The sequence below is a fragment of the Leopardus geoffroyi genome, chromosome B2 (genome assembly GCF_018350155.1).
Source record: "Leopardus geoffroyi isolate Oge1 chromosome B2, O.geoffroyi_Oge1_pat1.0, whole genome shotgun sequence".
NCBI lineage: Eukaryota > Metazoa > Chordata > Mammalia > Carnivora > Felidae > Leopardus > Leopardus geoffroyi.
Genome location: NC_059332.1, coordinates 44,799,649 through 44,821,058, shown reverse-complemented (window position 1 = coordinate 44,821,058; position 21,410 = coordinate 44,799,649). Strand labels below are relative to the sequence as shown.

The following is a 21,410-nucleotide window of genomic DNA, read 5'->3' as shown; positions in this document are numbered from 1 at the left end:
TTCTTATTATCCTTATTATCTTATTATCCTTATTCTTATTATCCTGTCTTTGCAGGAAAGGTTAAATCACTTGCTCAAGGTCACACGGTTAGTGTTTCACACTTAAAAGTCTAATTTCCGGAGGTCCGTCTCCAGACCGGGGACTCTTGGCCACCACGTGCAAGGCTTAGGAGGAAGGTTTGGGGTACTTGAAGAATACGCTGTCCACGCTGGCTCGGACTATAAGCTACAGGGGAAATTCTCCAGAAAGAGTCTGGCTCAGTGCATTGGTGGGAGCCCAAGATCTTCCAACAATATCAATTTGAATGTTGCTGTAACATGAGCATCCTGTCACCTGTATCCCAGGCTGCCCTGAAATTTGCCACGTTGTGCTTATTGTCATGTTTGGTACGCAGTAGGCACACAATGGCCACCCCCTGGGTTTGCTGGTTTGTTTTTTAATGTCATTTGGTACAGAGATCAACTAACCTCAGAAGCAGGGCATTGAGGGGGATGTTTCATCCTTTCCATGGTAGCCATTCTAGCCTTTGTTTCAAACAATCTCCTCACCACAAAGTCTAATCACAGAGTGGAATGTGACAATCAGAAGTCACAGACTGCTCTTACTAACGCCGGAACTATTTTATCTTCCTCCAAACTAGACGTTGACTTCTTAAAAATCAGTGCATAACAGCAAGTTCATTCAATCTTTTTTCTGGCCCAGTCCCCTCCAAATACAGTTTAATTAATTCCCTCGCATTACCTTAGAGGAGCTTATACCGCAAGCTGTAGGTTTGTGGAAAAGGAATCATTGGGTTTAGCAGAGGATGACACACAAGTGGAAACCACTGGCTTTCCTTACTCTGAGGAGGAAGCCAGTTGGGAAATATGGAAATCTGGCATCCAAGGACCTATCAGCTAAGCAGTGCAGACCCATGGCTGTGGAGCCCTCTACAAGGAGGACATTCTCCAATAAAAGGAACCAGGGCTCTTTGGAAAAGCGGTTCGTTCCAGGGCTGGGACAGGGAAAGTAAAAGATAAGCCTGGAGTATCCTGTGGTGCCAGAAGGTAAAATTGTGTTCATGGAAAAATGAGTGTGTGCAAAAAGGACACAGGAGCCAGTCTGGAAGGACTCCCAAAGGCCAAGGCTGGGACGATATGAGCAATATAAGAAATACTGGCATTATGGAACTATAGCCCATAGAATAAAATCAACATTTGTGTGTCCCTAGCGATAGAAATAAGTAATTGCATGAATAAATGAATGGTGAGGAGTGGACAGTTATTCTTTACAGAAGAATGTCACTTAATGAATGCGGAGGGATTGGGGGGAATGGGAAATCACCGTTGGAATATTACAGAGGTATTGTTGCTGCAGGTTCACCGATGGGCACGGACATCAGCGGATGAGGAATTGAGGAAAAGCAGGATGCTGCATGATCTCTGAATGTCTCTCCCAAGACATATATTAGCAACAGAGTAAGGAACGGACACCCCTTGGCCACATGATCAAGGTTAGAAGCACCAGTCATAACGCCCACTGGCATCAGGTGTCCCGACTCTTGCCAAAAATGTACAACCTCAACCTACTCATGACAAAACATTAGATACATGCAAATTGAGGAACAATTTACAAAATAGTTGACCAGTACTCTTCAAAGTTGTCAAAGTAGTGAAAGGGAAGGAAAGACTGGGGGATTGTCCTAGACTGAAGGAGGCTTAAGGACACGTGAAACTAAATATGTTGTGGGGCCCTACGCCGGATCCTGGAACAAAAAAGGACATTGGTGAAAAGACTGGAGAGATCTGAGTAAGGTCTGTAGTTTGGTGTAATGCTATTGTTAACACTATTTTGTTGCATTAATGTTCATTTCTTGGCTTTGTTGATTGTACTGTGTGGTTAGGTAAGATGTGAACATTAGGGAATGGGGAGCTCTGCAGTATTTTCGCAATGTACCTGTAAATCTAAAATTATTTCAGACTAAGAGTTTACAGAAGAAGAAACAAAGTGGAGATTGAAAAGAACTCCGAAGAAACGTAGGTATTTTGAGCCGAGCAGACTGGTCGCTACCTTTGCTACTATCCCGCCAGATGAAATCGATGCTTCTGTCCTCACGTGTATCCTCTCATGAAATATTTTATGCAAACAACAAACATTATAAAAAGGACAATTAAATACAGTGAACTGTGCCGACAGACAGACCTGGATGCAAGTCTCAGCTTCAGTATTTGATGTCTGGGTAATTTTAGACAAATTATTTAACCTCTCTAAACTTCAGCTCCCTTAAGCACCAAATGGGGATAAGGGGGGTCCTTATGTCCCAGGGTGGATGTGACAAATAATTTAGAGCATGCATGTTTACTACTCAGGAGACCCCAAGACCCAGAGCAAGCAGTCAAAAAATATCAGATGTCCTTATTACTATTATTAAAAACATAGCTATAAAAATAGTACAACAGACCAGACAACAGAAATCATAATTAACAACACTGGCAGTCAGTAAACATAAGCTTGGCCCTAAGTCCCACTGAGGCAGGTCATGGAGTAGAAAGTCCCTGGAACTTTTGTGAGCACTGCAGTGGAGTTCAAAATCACAACATTCAAGACCCTGTTGATCACATCCCAGAGCGGGGGAAGGGATAAACAACAAGAGATAGGAGATGTGGGACCTCTTTGCCCTGGCAGGACCCCTCTGTGCCCCGACAGCACAGGCCTACTGATTCAGAGCACAGCTTTGTGAAGTCAGGGACTGACACGTCCAGTTGACCATCTGATGTAGTCATTGTCCTAACCTTTTACCAGGGGGAAGCAAATGTTGGGCTCACCTCTGCTGACCCACCACCTGCCCGCCTCCCCCCCCCCACCCCCAACATGGCCAGGGAGCCTACCTGCAGCTCGCCATCCCCTTCACGTTCACACAGATGCCTTCATTTTGGCAAGGGTTTGGGTCACATGGGTCTCTGAAGTACTGGGGCCAATTGTGGTCTTCCAAGGGGCCTGTGTTCTCCACTGACCGCTTCGGTCGGCTGGGCTGCCCCTGGTCCAGGTTGCTGGGTAGGGCTTTCTCTAACAAGCCCTTTCCTGTGCCTTCTTCTGAGGTCTGCTGCTCCCGGCCCTGGAGAACGAGGCCTTGGGGAATCAGCCTTGTGTCTTCAATTTGAACTTCAGTCTGGAGAAGGTGGGTTATATCTTGAGGAATTAGACAAAGGACGGTGAGGAACATCTATACTTAATATCTGACTACAATTAACTTCCACTTCTGGAGAAAGTTCCCTGGGCCACCCCTATCCCTCGTGGACATCACCTTCAGTGCCATGGAGAGGTGGCTTTGAATCCGGCTGATTCGCATGCTAGCTGTTTTTCTTTTCAAACTAATGCAATCACATTTTTACTTATCCAGCTTGAAAAAGAAGCACCAAGCTAGCATAGATACACTGACCCAAACTACATTGAAGTCAACAAACTGTCATATTTGATAAATTATCAAAAAAAAGATGACACTGAAGTTTTAGTTTCTCCCAAGGACAGTTAAAATAAAGATGAGAGTCCTTGAGCAATAGCTCTCCTAGAGCACATCTTTTTTTTTTTTTTTTTTTTTTAACCTGGTCCTCAAAACAATCCCTATCCCCCATGAGATGCTTAAAAATCGGTGTAAAATCAGTAGAAGCCCCAGAACATAGGTTTAGTTATTCAGGAAAATCAGGAAAAGTACCTTCAAAGTCCACAAAAATTATAAGGTCGTCATTTTTAAGGAAACTCCTCCTTTTTAGCATTTCGTGGGAGATAAAATTACTCCAGCCCCAGTCGATGCTTCTAAAACAATCACAGTCCTTATGATAGGATCCCACAATGGACGGCCTGTCCCAGATGACGGAGTCATTTATGGCTGCAAAGTTATAGGTAACATAACATCACATTACCTCTTTATACTTCACTCTCCAACTTGTCTTTAATGAGTATATAGAGCTTTCTTAGAAAAAAAAAAAAAAAAACCAAGTTGGAAAAAATCAGATTATTTATGCTTTCCAGGAGAATCAAAACTCAGAATTGGGAAGGGGGAGGGGCAGAGAACCAGAGCTCTGAATGGTCATTTGTCCATTACTAGGTCACTTCCTCAGTGAAGAGGGAAAGACAGGATGGCGATAGCCTCTTCCTTTTAAGGCTTAAGGTTCTTCATTTGAAAATTAAAAAGTCTGTGCATTTCTTTATTGATACGAGCTTGTTTCATTGACATGCTGACGATCACTAATATTTTAGGAGTCAGTGCATTAGTTCGGCCCAGAGGCTAGGAAATTCTGAGTATTTGATAAATGATTAGCAGTTTCTGTCCTCTCATTTAGACTGAGTTAGACGAAGCAGGAACTGCCTGATTTGCTTCTATGCTGGGTACAGGGCACTGAGTTTGGCCCAGTACAAGTCCTTAATAAATGCTTGAAGAGTAAATTCTGAAAAGAGAAGGGAGATACAATGACATTGAAAATTTTCAGCTGACTATTCCCACATGACTATGCTGTTGATACACCCGAAGAGGAAATGTGAGAGGAGGTGTTGACCTCTTGTACACAGATGGGAACCACATCTGTTGGCCCTTTTGGGTCGAGTGGCAGATCTTAGAGCACCTACCTGAAGATGTCTGGGACTTAGAGGTAGTGAACACCATGCTTGACGACATTCTATTCCTGGCATCGGGTTCCTGGTCGAGTATTGTCATTATCACCTGTCTGTTTTCCACTGGCCACTCCAGGATAGCATCATTCTCCCCACTGCACAGGTGAAAAGCAACCCCTAAGTAGCCAGATGGTCTGTAGCTTGCTCTGCCATGAGGGTACAAAGTCAACCCAAAACCATATCCCTCTGAATTGTAGAATCGAGGACTCAGGAGCTTGTCCCCTTTAACTGTGCTCTGAAGGACCTGCGAGAAATTCCGTACTGTCCAAACGCCTGTGGGGCATGGGGTTTCCGTCAGGGTGATATCATCTAGGTAAATTCCCCCATTTGAGTTCTGGGGGTCACCTTTGGAGCCCTGGAAAAGGTAGCGAAACTTCGTTTCTTCTCTAAGTGTCACATGGGCAATTTTCCAATTTTGGTCCAAATCTCCTAAGGACAGAGAATAAGGTTGGTGACAACTGTGGCCAACATTTATTGAGCACGGACTATGAATCTGGTACCGGGCCAAGAGATTTATATGAATTATCTAATGTAATCCTCAGAGCATCCCTATGAGGTAGATACTGTTATAAACTGGTTAAGGAACTTCTCCAAAGTCACATACCTACTGAAGGAAAATAACTGTAAAAGGATACACTATAATTTATTTTCACATGCATATTCAAATCTTTTTTTAAGTTTATTTATTTTTGAGAGAAAGAGAAAGAGAGAGTGCAAAGGCAGAGAGAGAGGGAGAGAGAGAGAATTCCAGGCAGGCTCCACACTGTCAGCACAGAGCCCGACACAGGGCTTGAACCCACAAACAGCGAGATCATGACCTGAGCCAAAATCAGATGCTTAACCAACTGAGCCACCCAGACACCTCTCGTATTCAAATCTTAACCAGAATTTGTTTTCCATTATTATTAAAATCCATAGGTTCTGTGTTTCCCCATGGGTTTCATGGTATAAATGCACCCCAGCGCCTAATGTTTGCACTGAATACCTAAATATTAGTCCGAACCATATAAAACAATCATTTTGTAAACTCAAAGTCAAATAATGGCAACATATGGTCCAACCTATGACTTGATGCTGGAGAGATACATGACAGACTCTACACTAAATGTTCATATACAGGACAAGCTGGATCTCCCCTATGCAGAACCGACTCACCCACTAACACCTAATTTTTTCTGTTTTCCATATTATCTGAAATTCCACCAAGTAGGGGATCCATCCTCTTTCAGGAAGCAAATAATACAATCAGGGTTGCTACTATCTAGATATTCACATTCTAGTGAAAATTCGGTCTACTTGCTTTTTTCCTGAGACTGAATTTGAAGTAATTATTCTGAATAAAGAACTGAGTAAGAAGTGAGGTCATTCTAGAACATGGGGTCCCGTGCTGGACAGCGTAAGAAACCAGAAAGGATCTTGAGGGTCTAGGACCTCTTGCAAAAGTGTATTTCAGCCTCACTTAAATTTCTGATGCTATTTCTGACTTCTGAGTGGTTAAAATATTCACTGAGGGGTTAAAACATACCAGACATTATGCTGGGCTCTTAGAAGAGCAGGAGTGGGGGGAGGGGGGAGATGCAGGAAAAGGGAGGAAGAAGAAGGAGAGGAGAAAGAAAAGGAGAAGGAACAAAGTGGGGGGGGGGGGAAGGAGCAACAGAAGGGGAAGGGAAAGGGGAAGAAGGAGCAGGATCCCAGATTTAAGCCAAGTCAGCCCCTGCATGAATGTCTCTAGGTACCTTTGAAGGTCTGCACCTTGACCAGCTTGCGAACGTTGCCCGTGCTGTCATCCCTCTTGACCCAGATGACGAGTCGATCTGAAGGGCTTCCTGTCATTTTATAGAAAAATTGCAGGCACTGCTGCTTCCTCTTTGGGTAAAGAATCCGTGACTCCAGCAGGGCTGCCTCTTCTGCCACCCCTGATCTGGTGCTGAAGTGCATGAAGTAGCCGGCACCTGTGGCGAGAGCACCCCAGTGACCCATCTCCGGCTGCCCACACCCCAGGGGGCCCTGGATGCCAGCCAAGTGAAATAGTGAACAACGGCCATTATCGAGGCAACACAAGCTAGAACTCTACTGGGGAAAATGAACACAGATGGCTTGTCAGTAAGTCTCCTTTGTGTCTCCATGAACTGACTCCCCAGCTAAAGTCCCAGCGCCCCAGTGCCTCTTCTGATGCCTTTGCCCCCAAGCTTGTGAAATGTATACCTCTGACTTAAGGAGACATGGGCTTCAAGCAAATTCATCTCTGAGATGAATTCTATCTTCCTCATTGGCTTTCTTGTTTGAATTAGAGATTCATTTCAAGGAAAAGAGCTGACTTCCTGGTTGTATAACAAACTGTGCTCCCCATATTTGGAAACTGGAATTTAAATATTTATGATAATAAAGATTCAGTCTCACCTGTTTCTAGCCTGCAATTGGATGTATTATTGATGGTAAAGAATCACACTTACTGTGCCTTAGGAAGGGGCATTCAAGGCATATTAAGGGGACTAGCTGAAGATTTCTCCTGCCTGTAAGGAAAGCTTCGAAAGAACACTGAAAAGGAGGGTGCAAAAATGTCTGTATTTGTAACCAGGCTGGGATTTGTCCAACTCCTAAGCCTCAGAACTCTCTCCCTCAAAAGAAGCAGGCAGCTCAAGGAATATGTCATATGGAAAATCAGCACATCAAAGTCAACCACAAAGAACAATTCTTGCATATAAAGAAGTCCTTCAAGCTGTACCACAGCGTTCAACTTCTTACCAAAACATCCCACTCAAAATATCTCACAAAGGACAAACGAAGTGAGCTTCTAGTACAGTTCTAGGTACTTTGGCAATACGACTCTCCGCTTCATCCAGCGTCATACATGGGGCACTGTACCTTCCCCAATGGCAGCAAGCATCAGTGGTTACATAAGCTTTCTACAAAGCTTAACAATGTCATAATGGCTTTAATGTTATATCGGGAAACATGATATTTTCTTGCATGTTCTTCTGAGTACTTGAACTTACTAGCCTGAATTGTCTGCGTTGTGAATTACTGAGTGCTTGGGTCAAATACAAGAGGTCACATGGCTAAGAGGGTCTCCAGGTGGTCCTTGCTGAGGAATTTCACCCAGGTGCACTGAGGGGTAGGAAATGAAAGTCCAATAACTCAGACTTGGGAATCGGGGCACCTGAATTCTTGCCCACGCTCTGCCACTAACTAGAAGGTGCCCATTCATCTCTCCTGGTTTCAGATGGGAGATGGCTTCTATCCCAAGGGATCCTTTGTGTTCTTTGAGTCTATACATCTACCTTACCACCGCCGGTGCCCTCTAGCAGAGGGAATACACTCCCATTAAAGGTCCCCTGTGGAAGATGCATAATGGCTTGTCAAGCTAACCTGATAAAACTTTTTAGATATTTCTTCTTTCCTTTCCTATTAAGGTGCTGGGACGTTGTTCCTGTTAGGGTACTGGGACCTCTCACATGAAGGTCACCCTTCCGTTTAGCCTGAAACTGTACATTGGCCCGTCAGCCAGCCCACGGGAGAGAGTGGGTGGGAAGCTCTGATGGGAATTTAGAGGGAACTTCAGACTTAGATCACCCTTTGGGCACTTGAGATTATGTGTTTAGTAATATGATGTGTGACAGAGACTTTCACCCTTTGCCGAGGCTGGAGGGAGAGTGGCAATTGTTTACAACCTCTGAGCCCAGTGGCCTGGCAACTGGGTGACAAGCCGGGTCCCTTCTGTGAAGGAAATATAACCAACGCCCACAGGCAGTAACAGTCTAGTCTTTAGAAACTGACTATAATCTATAGGGTTGAGATGTTTTTCTAAGACAGGCACCAAATAAAAGGCTGCTAACGTAGAAATAAAAAAATAAATGGAAGCTCTGGACAGAAAGGGAAGATAGAAAAAAAGTAGAGAGGGCAGCTGCTGGTCTGCAGCCGGAGGATTTGTATGCATTATTTCCTTCCATCTTCATGTTTAAGTGTCAAAATCCTGGAATGCTCGGAGAGTCTGACAAAAGCGAAGACTTAAAAAAAAAAAAAAAGGCACCAATAAAAACAACTTTCTGTGGTTACAATTAGCAAGTGGTGGGGCCAGATTTCCTGTCCGGGTCCGTCTGACTTTATGACGTTTTCACTGTACAAAACACACCTAAGAACTATCTGAAGCTGTGCCATCCAATATGGCGGCTACCAAACGTGGTAATTGAGCACTTGAATCGTGACCAATCCGGACTGAGATGTGCTACAAGGGTAAAATACACACCAGATTTTAAATACCTAGTACAAAAGCGTGGAGTAGCTTATTAATAACTTTAATATTGATAGCATGTCAAAATGCCAATATTTTGAATATATCGGGTTAAATAAAGTGTGTAGCCAGAGACAATTTCTCTTGTTTCTTTTTTATGTAGCTACTAGAAAATTTCACATTATGTATGTGACTTGTATTATACTTCAATTGGAGGGCACTGTTCTAGAGACATGACCTTTATTTACAAAATCATGTATTAGCAACCACATGTCTGTATTAGTTTTGTCATGACCTAAGTGCATCTTTCTGTTGCACGCCCAGAACCTGCATGCTTTTTGTTGAGCTAATAATTAAGATATGAGAAATGTTCTTTGTGCTTGTTCAGATTTCCATGTTGGATAACTAACGTTGCAATTGAGACAAAACATGTAAGCTGCCATTCCCCGACTGAACCTGGTGAACCACTGCAGAGTTCCTACTTTCTGCCTTCACTCACCCGTGCATTGTCCCACCAAGGTGTGGTCCACTTGTCCAGGCTGAGAACTGTCCTCATGAACCCAGTCAGCATCATCTCTGGTCCCCTGAATCATCCCACAGATGTTTGCCTTCTCAAAAGCACAGTGGTCCAAAAGGGTGTGAGTTGTGGCTGCAAATGATATTTTTGTCACCTGGTTTAAAGTGTAAGTCCTCTTATTTCAAATACCTGATGCCTTGTGCTAAAAAGACCTCATTGTTCAGATACAGCACACTTTCTTGACTTTTCTCAAATGCAAATTCTGCTGTCCTCTATTACATCTTAGGACATCCAACACAGATGCAGCCCTACCCACCTCACAGAGTCAAATGATAAAAAGACCTGTCATCATGCTTTGCTATAAATGCCAACCAAGAACTCCTTTAGATCAAGAAGGAGGTACCTAGTAGATCTTTGTATGTAGTAAGTCTTCTGTACATACATATTGGACAGAATTAAAGAATGTGTCTCTCAAGACTAGTAGAATCATTTTAGAAAACATCCCATCTCTGAGCAGTAGATTGCTCTAGAACAACTACTCTGGGTAAAAAATTTTGCAGGATAAAAAATACTTCCAAGCTTGTCCCCTATCTTGAGATTTACAGAATGATGCACCATTCAAAAGGATGCTAAAGAAGCTGGACAATTGCAGCTTCTTACATCATTGGTCCAATACTTTTACTTTGCAAAACACAACCACGTAATTGATTTTCATAACCATCCTGTGAGGCAGGTGTTACCATTTTTTTCTAATCTAGCGATAAGTTAAGGTTATGTGGCTTGTCCACTGTCCTTCACTAGAACAGGAAAGAATAGTGAAGGGAAATATAGGGGGAACTGGGGGAGCAGAGGAAGCTCTGTTGAGGTTCGATTACCTACTTCTCAGACCCAGCAGTACTCACTGCAATTATACATTCGGTTCAGCCTCTCCAAATCAGTGGCACTGAAGTCCAGGCGCTGCCCAATGATGGTGTTAAACTCGGGGATCTTGGCCGTGATGGTAGGAGCGCTTTCATTCTTGTTAAATGAGAAAGGCTCATAGTGCATCAAAGACTCGTAGTCATAGGGCGTGTTGAGGTCTGTGATGAAGCTGTCATCGTAGGTGTTAAAGTTGTGCTCAAAACCTAGCAGAGAGAGCATCGACGGGTCCTTTTTAGTTACATCGTTTCCCCTGTCGTGCCCCCTTTGACTAGATACTTAAGCAGAGACCACAAAGAAAAAATGAACATTTGATTTAAATATACAAATATATATATACTTAACATATTTTATACTAGAATAATGTACATAATATCAATACATATTATTAATTAATAGCAACAAATAATTTTTTTAAGTAGGCTTCATGCCCAGAGTGGAGCCCAACACAGGCCTGAATATCACGACCCTAAGATCAAGACCTGAGTTGAGATCTTGCTTAGGATTCTCTCTTCTTCTTTCTCTGCACCCCCCCCCCCATGCTCTGTCTCACTCTGTCTCTCAAAAATAAATAAATGTTAAAAAAAAAAGTCAGACACTTAACTGACTGAGCCACCCAGGTGCCCCTAACAAATTATATTTTAATTACATTAATATATTATATAATAGTATGGCCACTTATAAAAATTAAAAGTAGGGGTGCCTGGGTGGCGCAGTCGGTTAAGCGTCCAACTTCAGCCAGGTCACGATCTCGCGGTCCGTGGGTTCGAGCCCCGCGTCGGGCTCTGGCCTGATGGCTCAGAGCCTGGAGCCTGTTTCCGATTCTGTGTCTCCCTCTCTCTCTGCCCCTCCCCCGTTCATGCTGTGTCTCTCTGTCCCCAAAAAATAAATAAACGTTGAAAAAAAAAATTAAAAGTATATTTAAAAATAAATATAAAAACACATGTTATAATTCATTTATAAATTTGCATACAATTTATTAAATATTTGTATACATTTACATCAAAGATTCATTTCACAAATAAATGAATAAATAAATGTGTGTGTGTGTGTATACGTATAAGCTTTTAAGAAAGAGAAGATAAAACATTAAAGTAGAGGCAGGTGTTCCAAACGGCAGGAAAAGGAAATTTGTGAATTCAGAAAAATATTCAGGATTGATACATCTTGCTAATAAGCAATACCTCATCCACCAAAAGCTGTACCTGGTCAGCAATTCCATAGGTTAGAAAGTCAATTCAAGGGGCAGAAGCAAAGGTAAGTACTGCCAAGGAAGGGGCATCCTGTCAGTCAAGGCTCACATCCTTTTCCAGAAATGGCCTCATGGACAGAAAAATAAAATAGGAAGGGCAAAACTGACTTTCCTTCCAAAATAGAAAAGGAAAATATTTTTATGAGATTAACACAAGTAAGATAATACATATTGCAGAGTGAAATGCTGGAATCGGAAAACCAATCAGATGTTCCTTTAATCCACTAGCCATCAGGAATTTACGGTTTCAGCAGCAATCATGAGAAGTTCACAGATTTTTAATTTCCTTCTTAGGGAGTGGCAGGAAAACTGAATGAGAAGGCTCATAACTCCCCCAGTCGTGACTTCCCGTCTTCATGTATTTCTCTTTTTCTAGTTTCCCATCCAGTTGTTTTTAACTACCTTACGAAGACATCAACGTGGGTGCATTTAGGATTGAAGAAGAGTGGCACAACGTGAAGTGGTCTAGCGAGTGCTGGAGGGAGTCTCTAAATGCTTTTGGAAAAGCCATGAACCCTGCTGATCAAAACTTGATTTTCACTGTAAATGATAATACCAACGTTTCATCTTCCCAATTCATGGGGTTTCATGGAGACTTAACCTGAAAGGGATCAAAGCATTTTCGAAGGTGGCACAGGACTGTAAGAAACAAATGAGCCAAACAGAAGGGGAAAGTAACTCCTTCCAGAGCACTTGGCCCTAGGTTGTCCTACCCTAAGGGATAGAACTAGAAAGAACATCCAGCCAGTGTGAGGACTGAGGCTTGGTCTGGGATCTCCTGGTGACTTGTGATGAAACCTTAAGAAAAGCACTCTCAAATTCACTGGATAGGTTTTCCTTAACTTTAACTAAAATCACCGGGTTAGAATAGATCATTTCATTCTTTACTACTCAAGGATTCTTTTCACAATGCTTCACGACATAAATGTTTTGAGTAATTTTTTAAATTTTATTCAACACATTTTTGCTGTGCCTACTATCTATATCTGAGGAGCTGTGCTAAGTGGTGGTGGCCCCTGGCAGTGAGTAGGATGGGCCAGGTCCTGCCTTCAGGGAACTCGCAGCTGAGAGCCTCGAAGAGGGAGCCATCTTGTACCCCAGAGAGGCCAGTCAGCAAATCTCTTGTGTAAAGGGTCGGGTGGAAAATGTTTTTGACTTTGGGAGCCATGTGGTCTCTGTCACAGCTACTCAACTCTGTCATTGTAGCACAAAAGCAGCCATAGGAAATAGGTGAATAAACGGGCATGGCTGTGTTGCCATAAAACTTTATTTACAAAAGAAAGTGGATATGACCCACAAGCTGTAGTTTGCGGAATCCTGCTTGACCTCAGAAATTGAGGTCTTTCCTTGGTGGGAGAGAAATGATCCAGAAAACACACTTCTGGCTTAAGAGACAGAGACGGAGACAGATTTGGGGAGAGAACTACATTGCCAGTATACTATCTTCTTAGGTTGAACAGTTAGATTGTCATCTACGAAAGATGAGATGCAATGAAAGTTATAAATTACCCTGAGCAATAATAGTGCCCTCCCCTACTGTCTTATTAATTCGATGTCTCATTTGAGAACAGTTCTCCAGAGATAGTGAGCAATTTAGATATATGGAATATGAAAACATAGGGAGGAGATAAACAACATGTGTTGAGTAATTCATGTTCAGCCAAGAGCTGAGCCAGTCTGAAAATTACCCTGTCAAATGCGTTGGCTCCCTCTGAGAAAGAGAAATCATTTGGCCTAAAATGGTATTAAAACACTAACCGTTGTGTTCTCCAAGACTGAAAAATGTGAACGTTCTCTGCATCCTTATTGAATGTTCAGCAGAACCAAGTATATGTACAGGGAGGTAAGAAAGTCAAGCCTAGAGGCAAATACAGGCAGTCTACCAGTGCCCTGGACCAATGACCCCCACTCTCCTTTCCCTCCTACAAAGACCCAGTTCTAACACACTTACATCTAGGAGACAAATGCATTAAATTTGATCTGTTATTTCATGTCCGGGTGAATACTTGCTAATATATCTCCAGATTGGACTGAAGGGCAAAGAAAAATATTACTTTAGCTCAGTGGTTGGGTGGTAGGATCGGTGGAAGTGTGTGTGGGGGGTTAATCGTGGTTCTGACAAGTCCCTCAAAGTCGAATCATTATAGACGCACTGCCGTATATGAACCCATATGTGAAACTGGTATCTAAATAAAACAGATAATTATAAGACAATTACTTGCTTTGTGAAAACCACGATTGGTAATGGTAAAGGCATTTTAATACATGAAAGTTTTATTAATCTATTGCTGCCAAAAAAGATGTTTTCCCACTTCCTGAACTAAGTCCTAATTAAAAACTAGATGTTTTCAGAAACACAGTATTGGCTTTCTTCCCAGCACATTGGGAAGCTGTTCGATAAAAGAGTGTTTTTCATATACCTAAGAGCACCATTTAGTTGTCTCAAACAACTAGGAAAGGTAATGCCAAGGAAGTCTAAAGAAACTACAGAACAGAACAGAAATTGTTAGAATAACATACCTGCATAACAATAAGTGAAATAAGACTGTATTATCCCTTGCACAATGTGGCTGGGGGCAGGAGGAGAGAGGTATTTAGGAAGAAAGAAGGAGGAGAAGGAAGGGGAGGAGGGGTACAGGAGGAAGAAAGGCCAGTAAATTTTGACTAACTAGAACTCAGATCATCAGCCAGAGTTAACACAATTGGGGAGACAATTTCAGATGAAAGAATTCATTTTTGTTGTTGTTTTGGTTTGTTTTTTTTTTTTAATTTTTTTTTTAATGTTTTACTTATTTTTGAGACAGGGAGAGACAGAGCATGAACAGGGGAGGGTCAGAGAGAGGGAGACACAGAATCTGAAACAGGCTCCACGCTCCAAGCTGTCAGCACAGAGCCCAACGCGGGGCTCGAACCCACAGACCGCGAGATCATGACCTGCGCCGAAGTCAGCCGCTTAACCGACTGAGCCACCCAGGCGCCCCTGTTTTGGTCTGTTTTTAAACACCTATCATTGATTTGGTAAAGCACCAGCAAAGTTCTTGAGTATATATTAGAGTCGTCTTTTGTTCAGCTGAACTTCATGCAGACTCCTAGACCTACATGAGATTTCACACCCAGAAAAATGGCCATGACATCCTCGGAAGCCTAATTCAATTTACAATGACAGGACGATAGCATTCTAGATGGATTTTCAACAAAAACACCGAAACAAAGCAAAAGCTTCCGATGAACTTTCAGTTGGCATTGAGTTAGCCAACACACATCACTCCCTAAGGCCCTTCTCTGGGGTCAGTTAGGATCAGATGAGCAACACCCACAGAATAGGCCAATAAATAATACACTTTTCCTTCGCTGTGCTCTAGCTGAAGCTTCTGTCTGCACACCAGTGTGGCTTAAACATCCCAGGGTTGGTCCCAACAAGCGATAAAGGTAAATCCCACCCAACTCCCTTGGGTCTGTACACACCTGGAAGAATTTCATCCCACCAGATGTTCACATAGTCATCCCGGTCAGTTCTTGACTGCTCATGGTAAAATCCCAAAGCGTGGAGAATCTCATGTTCAATGATGGCCTTATAGTCACACCCCTGGCCAATGGAAAGGTTCTGTCCCACGTGTTGATCGCCAACCTCAGACCAGCACCTTTAAAGAAGAGGAGAGGGAGATTTTCTCCTAAAGAACTCTCAAGTGGCTGTAATTCATGGGGTTCCAAAACACAAATTTGAAGGAAGTTAGGTTTGATTTTAAAAAAGGAACTGTCACCGGCATTCTCATAAGCTAATAGTTCAAAATAGGGGACTAGTTAACTGAGCAACATTCCCTGCAGGGAATAACATACAGTCTTTGAAAGTGGTGGTCCAGTGGCCCCTGGGTGGCTCAGTCAGTTAAGCTTCCAACTCCTGATTTCAGCTCAGGTCATGATCTCATGGTTTCTGAGTTCGAGCCCTGCATTGGGCTCCATGTTGACAATGCAGAGCCCGCTTGAGGTTCTCTCTCTGCTTCCCCCCCCCCCAACTGCCCCTCCACAATGGTCCATGCTTGTTCTCTCTCTCTCTCTCTCTCTCTCTCTCTCTCAAAATAAATAAATAAAATTAAAAAAAATAATAAAAGTGATGGTCGATTATCAGTGTGATACCTACTCAGAGGCAAATCAATCCTAATAATGCACCAGGTAGAAAAAAGTAAAAGTTGGCACTCCTTCTCACCTCCACCAACTCAAAGGACATTCCACAGTATAACACTATTGCCCTTGTACCACAGTATTAAGTTGTCTCTGGGTAGTGGCTGTGGTTGATTTAAATTTTTCTCCTTTGTGCTTTAATGAATTTCCAAATTTCCTAAAATGAGCAGGTATCAATTTTACAATCGTGAAAAAGAACCTCATTAAAGAGACGAGTCTACTTCTTTGGCTGTCGGCCAATCTGAAGCACTATGACAGCACAGGGCTGGCTGCCTACCAGTTCTAAAGACTCGGGGCAAGAAGGACCCATAACTTCTCACAGAAAGCAATAGACTCAGGAACTGCTGGCAGATTCTCTAAATTCATCACGGTGCAGTCTCTTGCCCCTTTTTTTCCCAATTATTTTTTGTCTTTTCTCGTAAATCTGACTTTCCTCCTCTAGTGGCAAATCTGAAGCTTTCCACGAATTGTTTCCTCTGCTTTAAGTTGTGGAACAGGATCTATACTCTAACCAGTGCTCAACAGAATAAGAGATCTGCTCATACTTTAAATTTTTTCTTAATGTTCATCCATTTCTGAGAGAGAGACAGAGTGTGAGCAGGGGAGGGGCAGAGAGAGGAAAACACAGAATCTGAAGCAGGCTTCAGGCTCTGAGCTGTCAGCGCAGAGCCCTACGTGGGGGCTTGAACTCACGAACCTGTGAGATCAAGAGCTGAGCTGAAGTCTGAAGTGCAACCAACTGAGCCACCCAGGTGCCCCGCCCAACTTTTAAGTGTGACCAATGGATTACAAGTTCTTTGATGACAATCACATTGTCTTACCCACCATTGTTGTCACCAAGATTGCTAACATCATATACCCTCAAATGCTAATGACTTTGGTTTCTACTCAAAGATAGATCTTAGTTATCTTCCAACAACTTTTTAAGGTATAATGTACATACCATGAAATTCACCAATTTTAAGAATACAATCAATGCTCTTTTGTAAATGTATTGAGTTATGCAAGCATCACCATGATCATTTTGCATCTCTGACGGTGGCATTTTATTCCAAACTAGAGTTGACTCTGCAAAATACCCACAATCCAGAGGAAGTACTTATTTATCTTGTTTTTAAACATCCCTCTCCCAACAGAAATGTGTAAGTTGCAAAAATGCCACAACTCTGCCTGTCTGACTCTTTTACCTTGCCTTTCTAGAAAGAGCCCAGTTAACTCCCCCACCCCCTTCAGGGGACCAGGGCCTTGAAGGTTTTTGGGCCCTTTGGTCCAGTTTTTTCACCATTCTTCCTCTTTTTCCGTTCCCCTAACTTAAGCCACAGGCAGTAAGAATCTCCCAGACTCAGATTCCACAAGAAAGAACATCCCTTAAAACTGACCTTCCCCTTCATCAAGTACTTGGGGATTGAGTTACAAACTGAGAAGAAGTCCAGAGAATTTTCCTAGGGGAAAGAGAACTTTTGGAAAGTGATCGTATTAGCTTCATTTTATTTTTAAGAGAGAGAGAAAAAAAAAAAGAGAAACCGTGGTAGCTACAAATGGAAATAAAAGTGTTAAGAAAATGAACTTTTTTCTCTGAAACCTTCAATAAATAATTAAAGGTTTTGGTACTTTAAAAAAAATTTTTTTTAATATTTATTTTTGAGAGAAAGAAAGAGACAGAGTGTGAGTGGGGGAGGGACAGAGAGAGAGGGAGGCACAGAATCTGAAGCAAGCTCCAGGCTCCGAGCTGTCAGCACAGAGCCCAACCTCACGAACCCGTGAGATCATGACCTGAGCCGAAGTCGGACACTTAACCAACTGAGCCACCCAGCACCCCGGCTTCGGTACTTTCTTGCAGTGCAAAGGTTGCTAAGGGGCAAAATGAACGTGTCAAAAGCAGAGAAACTCTAAAATCCGTGTTCTTGGCAAGGTCCAAGGTGTTTTTCCTTCACATAAAGAGGAACTGTGGGAACACTATTGGTTATCTCCACTTACATGACCCACAAGAACCTCAGAGCATGTCCAGGAAGACATTCACTCTCTTACCCTGAAAGCGGTTCTTCTGGCAATATTCCCAAGCTCGGTGAATGAAGTAACCACCCGGCAGTCACTGAATCAAAAATCTTAGAGACACCCTTGATTCCTCGTTCTTCTTAACCCTTCCCATCAAGTAGCCACCAGCTTTCGAAAAGTCCCCCTGTTTTCATGGTTTTGAAATTCATTCCCTTTTTTCTATTCCAACTGCCTCTTCTTTAGTGTGCGTCCATTTCATTTCTGTCCTGGACGATTGGGACATTCTTTCATTGGTCTCCCGCCACCAGTCTTGCCCCTACTTCGATTCTTTATCCACGGTTGCTAGAGTAATCTTTCCAAAATGGAAAACTGAACATATAATGAATCACGCACAGAAGAGGGCACTCCTGCACGCGTGGTTTGTCTATTACCAGGCTTCCGTTTTATCGCCTGGCTCCACGGCTCATCTCACTGCCCCTTACATGCCCCTTACATGAGTTCTCCTAGTAAGACACATTCGTGTTTATGTTTGCTTTTTTCTTGTCTCTCTTCTCTTCCTCTTCCTCTTCCTTCTTCTCCCCCCCACTTCTCTCCCTCTCTTCCCATCCCCCATTTTGTACCTCCCTCTCTTCTGCCTCTATGTCCTTCTCCCCTCTTCATTTAACAAGCAGTGTGGCTTTCCCTGATGCTTCACTACATGCTAAGTGAGAGTTCCTGCTTCTGCCCTCTTATGGCCCACGGCACTCCCCTTAGCATATATAACTATTGTTTTTCTCCACCACCCCCAGCTGCCAGCTGTAAACCTTGTGGGATCTAAGACCCTGCGGCATGCTTCTTTGTGTCTAGAGACTAACACACTTCCCGGCACAGAGTAGGTGTGCATAAATTGCAGTTTTAATAAAAGTCCGAGCTAAGGAAAAAAGCACTCAGGTAAGTAAGGAACTTGTGTCTAAGTGGTCGCCACATTTTTACTTTTTTCACTGCTATTTTTTTGCATATTTTTTTTTCTTGAGAGGCTAAATCATACGCTAACTTCCTTCCCCATCTCCTATCCGTCCATGATTAACAAAACCACCATCAGAAGGAGACAACCAAATCCAGGCAACACCTAGAGGCAGTTTGGGGAACTGCAGCATGAGGAAATGTGTGCTGAAAGACACAGAGGGGCCGTCACAGCAGATGACAGCTTGGCTTCCCCACTGCATCTAGCCCAGGTTGGTTGACATAAATACCACTGGGAAAGAAGAGCTTCTTTCTTGATACATCATTTATTTCCTAGGAGAAATACAAAGTAAAAACTGTACATAGAACTTTTCTATGTATAGGTCCACCCAATAGAGTACTATAATTTAAAACAGTACCATAAAGGGGCGCCTGGGTGGCTTGGTCGGTTAAGAGTCCGACTTGGGCTGTGAGTTCGAGCCCCGCGTCGGGCTCTGTGCTGACAGCTCGGAGCCTGGAGCCTGTTTCAGATTCTGTGTCTCCCTCTCTCTCTGACCCTCCCCCGTTCATGCTCTGTCTCTCCCTGTCTCAAAAATAAATAAACGTTAAAAAAAAATTTTTAAACAGTACCATAAAAAGAGTGTAATTTATACTTTAATACACCTGACCTAAAAAAAAAAAAACACTCCGCAAGTTAAAACATGACCTAAACCCAGGAAAAGAATTGAGATAAATCTCCCTGTTGCCCAGACATAGCCAAACGACTCATTCTTCATCTAGAACATTAAAAATACAATAGTTTCAAAATTCACAGAGCAAGACTTGATTCTGCTTTCCGTTTCTTTCCGGTTTCTTCTTTTGAAAGACATGTGTCGCTTCACACTTTGTAAAATTTCATACTTACCCAGAAAACTTCTGAAATATGATGTATGAGCTCTCTCCTTCATAGGGCTTGAAATCCACGCAGGACCTGAGGCGGAACATTTCAAAGGCGTAAAGAATGGCTCCTTTGGCGTTCAGCCCTGCAGAAATCATTAAAAGTATCAATGAGCGTTACTTAAACCTTAGATAATATATATAACATGGTTCAGAGGAAATCTTGCCACCACATGAAATCCACAGAGGTTTATGGGTATATTTTTCGGTAGTTAGTAGATTTTCCTTGGAAACTACAACTATAAAACTAGTCCTGTATATAAACATTAAGTGTTGGGGCGCATGGGTGGCTCAGTCAGTTAAGCGTCCAACTTCAGCTCAGGTCACGGTTTCGCGGTTTGTGGGTTGGAGCCCCGCATCCAGCTCTGTGCTGATAGCTCAGAGCCTAGAGCCTGCTAAGGATTCTGTGTCTCCCTCTCTGACCCTCCCCCACTTGCGCTCTGTCTCTCTGTCTCAAAAATAAATAAACATTAAAAAAATTGTTTGAAAAACCTTAAGTGCAAACTTTAAATATATAATGTAAATATAACTACAAAATAAGAATACACTCCTATGTGTAGCTGAACCAAATTATAAAGTGACTTCCTTATTTCCTCCCTTCCCCTTTCCCCATTCAAGCAGAGATCCTGAGTGCAATTGCCTCAGGAGAGTCCCGCTGCAGAGCAGAAGACTGCAAGCCATTTGTCTTCTGTGTGAATAAAGTACCTGGTAGAGAAGCAGTGAGAATGGTGCTCACTGCAGTCTAAAAAGATAGCCTTCTTGCCGGAGGAAGACAGCAGAGTTTTGAGAAGTTTATGGGCTCTAAGAGCATGAGAAGCGCATCTGGTATTTTACCTTGCTTCCCAGCAAGGCTTCTGGAGAGATGACAAGACTAAACAGCGCTGGAAACAGCCTTGGGAAAGATTTCCTTTTTTCTTTTTTTTAAGAAAAAATTTTTAATATTTGTTTTTGGGAGAGAGAGAGAGAGAGAGAACAAGTGGGGGAGGAGAAGAGAGAGAGGGAGACACAGAATCCGAAGCAGGTTCCAGGCTCCAAGCTGTCAGCACAGAGCCTGATGCCGGACTCGAACCGCGGGATCATGATCTGAGCCGAAGTCGGACGTTTAACCAACTGAGCCACGCAGGTGCCCCTGGAAAAGATTTCTATAACCCAAACTTGGAGCCAAAGCAGCAGAAGCCTAATGGACCTGAAGAGGCCAGCACAATAGATGCTTACTGGTAAACTGTAGGTTAGGACCAATGACCAAAGATCAAATGTCTTTCCTGTCCCCTAACAAGCGCACATGCTGACATTGCAAAAGATAAGCATGGGGTGGGGAGGAAAGATAGTCTGGAGGAACAGAGATTATGTTTTACTTAGCGTGTGTCCTTTTTTCTCCCATCAACTCATTGAAGGTAGGGCTCTAAGTTAAAAATTAAGCTATGTTGTATCAAGTTACATTATATTTATTGTACATTTGCTTTTGTGCATTCTCTCAAAGAGTTTATAGTTCTTGGCAGTTTACTCCGTACTTACTTTATGGTTTCCTGACCCTATGTCATTTAATAAACTACCAAATTAGAGATTCACGGTTCAGATGTCGTAAGATTAGATCAAGGTCATTAAATAAATAATCAATGGAATAATCAGTAAATTACTTGTGGAAGCAACACAGGTAACAACGACAACATGACAGATTTTCATGAAGTTTTACCTATCCTCTGTGACATCTGTAATATGAATATTTGTACTCAAGACAGCTTAGTTGTCACGAAAGTTGTCACAAACTGGGACAAAATGTTTGCAAAATACA

The 21,410-nt window shown here is 42.7% G+C and overlaps 1 protein-coding gene across 1 annotated transcript in view; it reads right to left on the bottom strand.

Annotated features, from left to right (window-relative positions):
• MEP1A (meprin A subunit alpha) overlaps positions 1 to 21,410 on the bottom strand; it is a 36,622-nt gene that overhangs the window by 974 nt on the left and 14,238 nt on the right. The window contains exons 6-13 of the mRNA XM_045498464.1: positions 19,587 to 19,704; positions 15,032 to 15,207; positions 10,299 to 10,520; positions 9,379 to 9,528; positions 6,385 to 6,600; positions 4,604 to 5,077; positions 3,693 to 3,866; positions 2,869 to 3,169 (exon numbers count right to left, since the gene is read on the bottom strand). Coding sequence (XP_045354420.1) covers positions 2,869 to 3,169; positions 3,693 to 3,866; positions 4,604 to 5,077; positions 6,385 to 6,600; positions 9,379 to 9,528; positions 10,299 to 10,520; positions 15,032 to 15,207; positions 19,587 to 19,704 — 1,831 coding nt within the window. The remainder of the gene's footprint in view (positions 1 to 2,868; positions 3,170 to 3,692; positions 3,867 to 4,603; positions 5,078 to 6,384; positions 6,601 to 9,378; positions 9,529 to 10,298; positions 10,521 to 15,031; positions 15,208 to 19,586; positions 19,705 to 21,410) is intronic.